The 5266-nt window shown below is 36.3% G+C and overlaps 1 protein-coding gene across 1 annotated transcript in view; it reads right to left on the reverse strand.

Moving 5' to 3' along the window:
- LOC101298937 (mechanosensitive ion channel protein 2, chloroplastic-like) overlaps window positions 1-4346 on the reverse strand; it is a 7350-nt gene extending 3004 nt beyond the window's left edge. The window contains exons 1-9 of the mRNA XM_004288464.1: window positions 4215-4346; window positions 3454-3606; window positions 3301-3360; window positions 2637-2800; window positions 1833-1956; window positions 1629-1726; window positions 1018-1131; window positions 793-853; window positions 289-438 (exon numbers count right to left, since the gene is read on the reverse strand). Coding sequence (XP_004288512.1) covers window positions 289-438; window positions 793-853; window positions 1018-1131; window positions 1629-1726; window positions 1833-1956; window positions 2637-2800; window positions 3301-3360; window positions 3454-3531 — 849 coding nt within the window. The 5' untranslated portion in view covers window positions 3532-3606; window positions 4215-4346. The remainder of the gene's footprint in view (window positions 1-288; window positions 439-792; window positions 854-1017; window positions 1132-1628; window positions 1727-1832; window positions 1957-2636; window positions 2801-3300; window positions 3361-3453; window positions 3607-4214) is intronic.
- Between the last annotated feature and the right edge of the window lie 920 nt (window positions 4347-5266).

Below are 5266 nucleotides of genomic sequence, written 5' to 3' on the forward strand. Positions count from 1 at the left end.
CAGTTTCCGGCGAGATCGACTTTATTTGAAGTTTTGGGTGATCTCGCCGGAAAACTGGAATTCGGCGGACTCGCCTGGAGGGAAAGTGATCGGGGACGCTGCTGGAGTAAGCTGGGGTGGAGGCGCGCCGTCATCGACGCCGGACGGTGGCGAACGGAGCTCCGTGCGCACTTACGCACGTGCGCTTCATATCCGGCCTCTATATATATATACATATATACATATATATATATATATATTTAAATAGCAAACCAAAGAAAATTAGGGCACAAAGTTGAAGGGTTTCACCTCACGGCCAGCCAGAGTCAATAAGACAGTCCCAAGACCTCCTGCAGTCAGCCATTTTTGGGTAGAGAAACCTAGCAACTCCATGAATAACGAAACAGCAGCAACCCATACGGCAGAGTACACAGCTTTCCCAGCAAATTGGAAACCCATCTGTCCAAAATGAAAGAGCTAATTAGTTATATAAATACCTACAAAGGACTTAAGTGACAGACATATGGCAGCTTGACTTGTTGAATATCCAATTTTATTATATCCAATGCCTTTAATGTGCACACTAATGTAACCATAGATGTTATTAGAATTAAGTCAATTAACAAACAATATCAATTATATTTGTGTGCCTCTTCAACACGTTATGGCAAAAATGAAAGACCAGTGACTGAAATATAGGACATGAGATGAAGATCATAATACATGACGGGGATGTGCAGGAACTGATAACCTTGTATCCCTGAAAGTGACTGGAAGAGATAAATAGATAATACTTATATGCTTAATACTTACATTTCTTGTATCACTGGACTCGTTACTCTCCATAAAGAATTTCTGTGTTTGTTGGATCAAACTGCATAAAAGTATTAGATAAGTATTAATTTAATTGTATAGAAGACTACTGGTAATCAGAAACACAATTCTTCACATGTCTAGAAAGACTCTGCATGTGGCCCAACAGCATTAGTCTGCTTTTAGTCAAGCAGTTTCAAGAAAAAACAACAACATTAGGCTGACCTTGATAGACAATAGGCAAAAGAGAGAACAGTTGACAGCGATCTTATAAAGTCCAAAAGCCGTTGCTTAACGACCTGACTGGCTTCTGTAGGTAGAACAACTGGATCCAATGCCCTGCAAGAATAGCAACTTTAATCAGTAAATTAATTCCAAAGGTGAAGGGATAGGCTTCACATTTAGAAAATGTCTCCAAATATTCTGTTTTGGGAGAACTTCAGTCACCTGCATTTTCTTTTATTGAGGTATTAACAGTAATACGTGAAATAATGACATGGTTATAGTAAAAAAACAAAAAAGTTTTATTAACAACTGTTCCACTTCTATCATCATGTTGACTACATAGGTGAAGCCGTGAAGGCAAAAAAACTAGTCAAACTTGTAAAGGTGTTACATTTTCTCTCCTTAAGATTCCAAAACTGTTGTTTGACTAGCTATCCACTTAAGACGAAAGTCTTTTTTCTTTAGAGAACTTTTAGATTTTGTCGCTTTAATAATTTCAAAAAAAAAAAATTAAGTGGAGGAAAACACAATTAAGCTGTTTTGGATCTGTTTGATACTTCTCATGAAAAGAAAAAATTAGAGATAAACACAAAATTACAACACAAAGACACCTGCAAATGAGCATTGCTCCCGTCCATAGGAGCAAAGGTTGAATATACGAGTTTGTAACATAGTGTGTGTTACTCTTTTTCCAGCCTGTATCATTCTTCTGCAGGACGTTATGAAAACTAGTTACATCACATTCCATAATGAAGGAAAAATTTATCTGCAATTACTATATAAACAATGATGAACAGACATGCGGATAAACATACACTAAGGATTAGGTTTCTGCTCAGACGCATAAGTGGTGCGAGACCCCAAATGGCAAAGACAATGACGCCAACTGATGGAACCAATTTGAATACAAGAGGATAACCTTGCAAAAGATCATATGACCTGCATTAAAAAAGAACAACTGTTTATAAAATATAGAAAAGAAGACTACACAACCAAAAATTTAGAACACTAAAAATCGCACCATACACTACTGATAGGAACATGAAAGCCTGCATTTATATGCACCAACGGATCGCACAAGTACCTCATGGAATTAAGAAACTATTAACCAAGCCAAAAACAACAAGATATTCTTCTAACCTGTCTAGACTTTAATATTCCTCAGTAGTTTATTATCATCTAACATCGTTACTAGAGGTCAAAAATATTATTGTTGCACATAAGTTGGAAGAGCAGCATATTAATTACAGAGTCCAAGTTAATACATCAAAATACGCTTCCTGAAACTCATACGGGCTACCAAATATCTATTGTCGACTTGTTGTTCAAGGGACAAAAGTTTGCAAATTAATCTTAAAAAAGAAGAAGATGCCCTTCTCATTTTTGGGTACTGTAACTAAGTTTCCTTATCATATAATCAAGCAAAACAATGTTTAAATGAAAAAAATAAAACAACAAAAATAAGAAGTAGAACGAAAGATACTAAAAGTAATGCCACAAAAAGTATAGTCTAGTCAAACATTAAGTTCTGTAATATAAATTTATAAAACACACAAACCAGAAGTGTAAGGCATGGAAATGCATACAAGTATCCAGAGGAAATCAAATAAAAATAATACCTTTTCAACACCATAGTAGCAGTCTCCAAGCCATGTTGGCCAAACGGTTGGCCTGGTGCTACAGAAGAATGGCATTTAAATGCATGATATCTGTGAGATGAGGTATGTATAGACCTGTATACATTCTCTGATAAACCAATGCTCCAAGACTCTGTTCTCTGAAACTGTTAATGGAAAGATAAAACTCATAATTAGTGTCTGAGTCTCCAAATAATACATAACATAAGAGAGCCAGCTTCTAAAATGATGAAACCCTAGCCAAGGGACTTTTAAGACATGCTTTTGCTGAATAGAAAATCAGCTTTCAAAAATCCACTCCAGATAAAGGTCTTAGACCTCATGGGAAACAATAGATCATTCTAAACATACTTCGGAGTGTCACTCCAGTTCCATAAAGCCTGAGAGCATCAATATGACATTATTCCAAGGTAAGCTAGTTAGAAGCTGCCACCCATATTATATTCAAAATTCCAAACCTGTGCTTTTATACAAGACTTTACAGTTTTGCCAATTGATGAGAATGAATAGAAAATACATCATATAATGTACCATCTACAGCACTTAAAACCATCTGCTTTTGGAATTCATTGGCAATGCAATGCTTGATTAACTCAAACTATTGATTGGAAGGTGAGAATCTAAAGTGTACAGGCACAAATCATACCGAGACTCGTGACATAAGGGCAGTGCTTGAGAGATGTAATTTGTCCCATCTTATTCCCCTCTGTAAGAGAATAAATTTACTTATCACAAAGCAATTACAGGATAACACTGATATGGAAATTGACAATAAAAAAAAACAGCAGTCTTGTAGTACCTTAAACTGTTTATGGCACCCCTGATTCTTGCAAAGTCCCAATCCATGGGATAATTGCAATGAACCAGCGAGGACCATTCTTGAATTGCAACCAAGTCCGTCAGATCATAAGGCAACTCAATAGTACCTAGCCTTCAAAAGCCAAGTAATACCCTATATTTTCAAACCAACCAATCAGTCTTCAACAACTCAGCAACATAGAACCAGTGTACACAAGTGAACGATCCTCACCAGCTCTGAAACATTAAGACTATTTCGTCACGGCAACACTCTTAAACGCAACATCAACCAAAATGTCCAAACAGTACAAAATCCACAATGCATAAAGCAGCACATAATGGACAACTCGACCCATCGCATTCAACATATTCCCTCATACACATTCTACTTTCACCACTCATTCTTGTTCACCAAAACCTGGTTTGTTCATAAACACAATCCAATCTTCCGTGGCTTTTCGGCATTTACACTAATTCCAATATCACAAAGCCTTACTGGTACCAATCAATGCATAAATTTCTAATTTTCTACGTACCCAGAAAAAAAAAAAAAAATCACCAAAACTTGTAAAAAAATCATTACCAAATCATCAAAAATTAATAATTGCTTTCCTTGATAAACTATTTCTCACTGTTTGATTCCCAGCAGCCCAAAAGCCTACCCAGTTTGAATTACTTGGTTTACATAATTCTGATAAGCACCCAATACAAAAATAAAGATTGAAATTTTAGGGCTCGAAATATAGGGTTTCGAAATATTACCTGAAATGACGAAGCGAAAATTCAGAAGGGTTGCGACGGAATTGAGAGAAAGAGAGAATCAGAGAGACGAGGACGGAGAGAAAAAAGAGAGAGACACAGAGGTGCTTTTCTCTATTCTAATTTCTACAGTATTCGTTTTTTGGGTTTTTCCAGAGAAATGTATAGTTTTGGACACGTGGAATTTTTGGCTGCTTGCAATGAATTTATTTATTTATTTATTTTTTATTTTCTTTTGGGTAAGAAAGGGGAGGTTCCTGTTCTATGATTTGATTGCAATTGTTCTAAGAAAGGGTAAGAAGAAGATTAGGCTAACCACCATTGGAGGAATCCGAATCTAGGAAGAATCCAATTATAGTCGATTCTGTTCTATGATTTGATTGCATCATTTATTCTCACCAATCCCTCCATATGTGAATGATTGCTTCTATGTGAAAGGGTTAAATAACGTCCACACTTGTAAGAGTGTACTTAGGACTGTGAAGCATAGGCAGTTAAGTAGGACATGCATTGAGTCTGATTTGAGCTCTAATGTTGGTTTTAAGTCCGTTGATAACTTGATATTGTGAGCAAGTTTAAGTGTGTATATGGTTTTGATATCTACTATAAGAATTGTAGAAAGGCCTTACGTACGGGTCTTATGCAGATTCCTTTAAGGATTAAATATGCTCTGTTTGGTATAAGGATGCGGTTTTAGAGACTAATATGGGGTCTTATTTATGGAGGGCAAATTGAAGGTTTCAAGTTTTGTCTCCCGACTTTATATGTCGATGGCATGGAAAGAGAGTTCACAAGAGCCAATTTTTTTATGTCACTGGAAGAAATAGAAACAGAGGTACTACTAGAAAATTTCACAACAGTCCCATTTTCAACATTTTTTCCCTCATAGATCCACCATGAATTTTTTATCTACATAAGTTCACCATTTGGTCCAAACCCATTCGTTTATTTTTTTTCTATACCTAAATTACCCTCCCCTCCCTCTTTTTTCCAAATCAGTTTCTCTCGTTCTCTCTCCCCTCCCTCTTTTCCCCAAATCAGTCTCTCTCTCTCTC

This window comes from Fragaria vesca, linkage group LG1 (assembly GCF_000184155.1).
Source record: "Fragaria vesca subsp. vesca linkage group LG1, FraVesHawaii_1.0, whole genome shotgun sequence".
Taxonomy (NCBI): domain Eukaryota; kingdom Viridiplantae; phylum Streptophyta; class Magnoliopsida; order Rosales; family Rosaceae; genus Fragaria; species Fragaria vesca.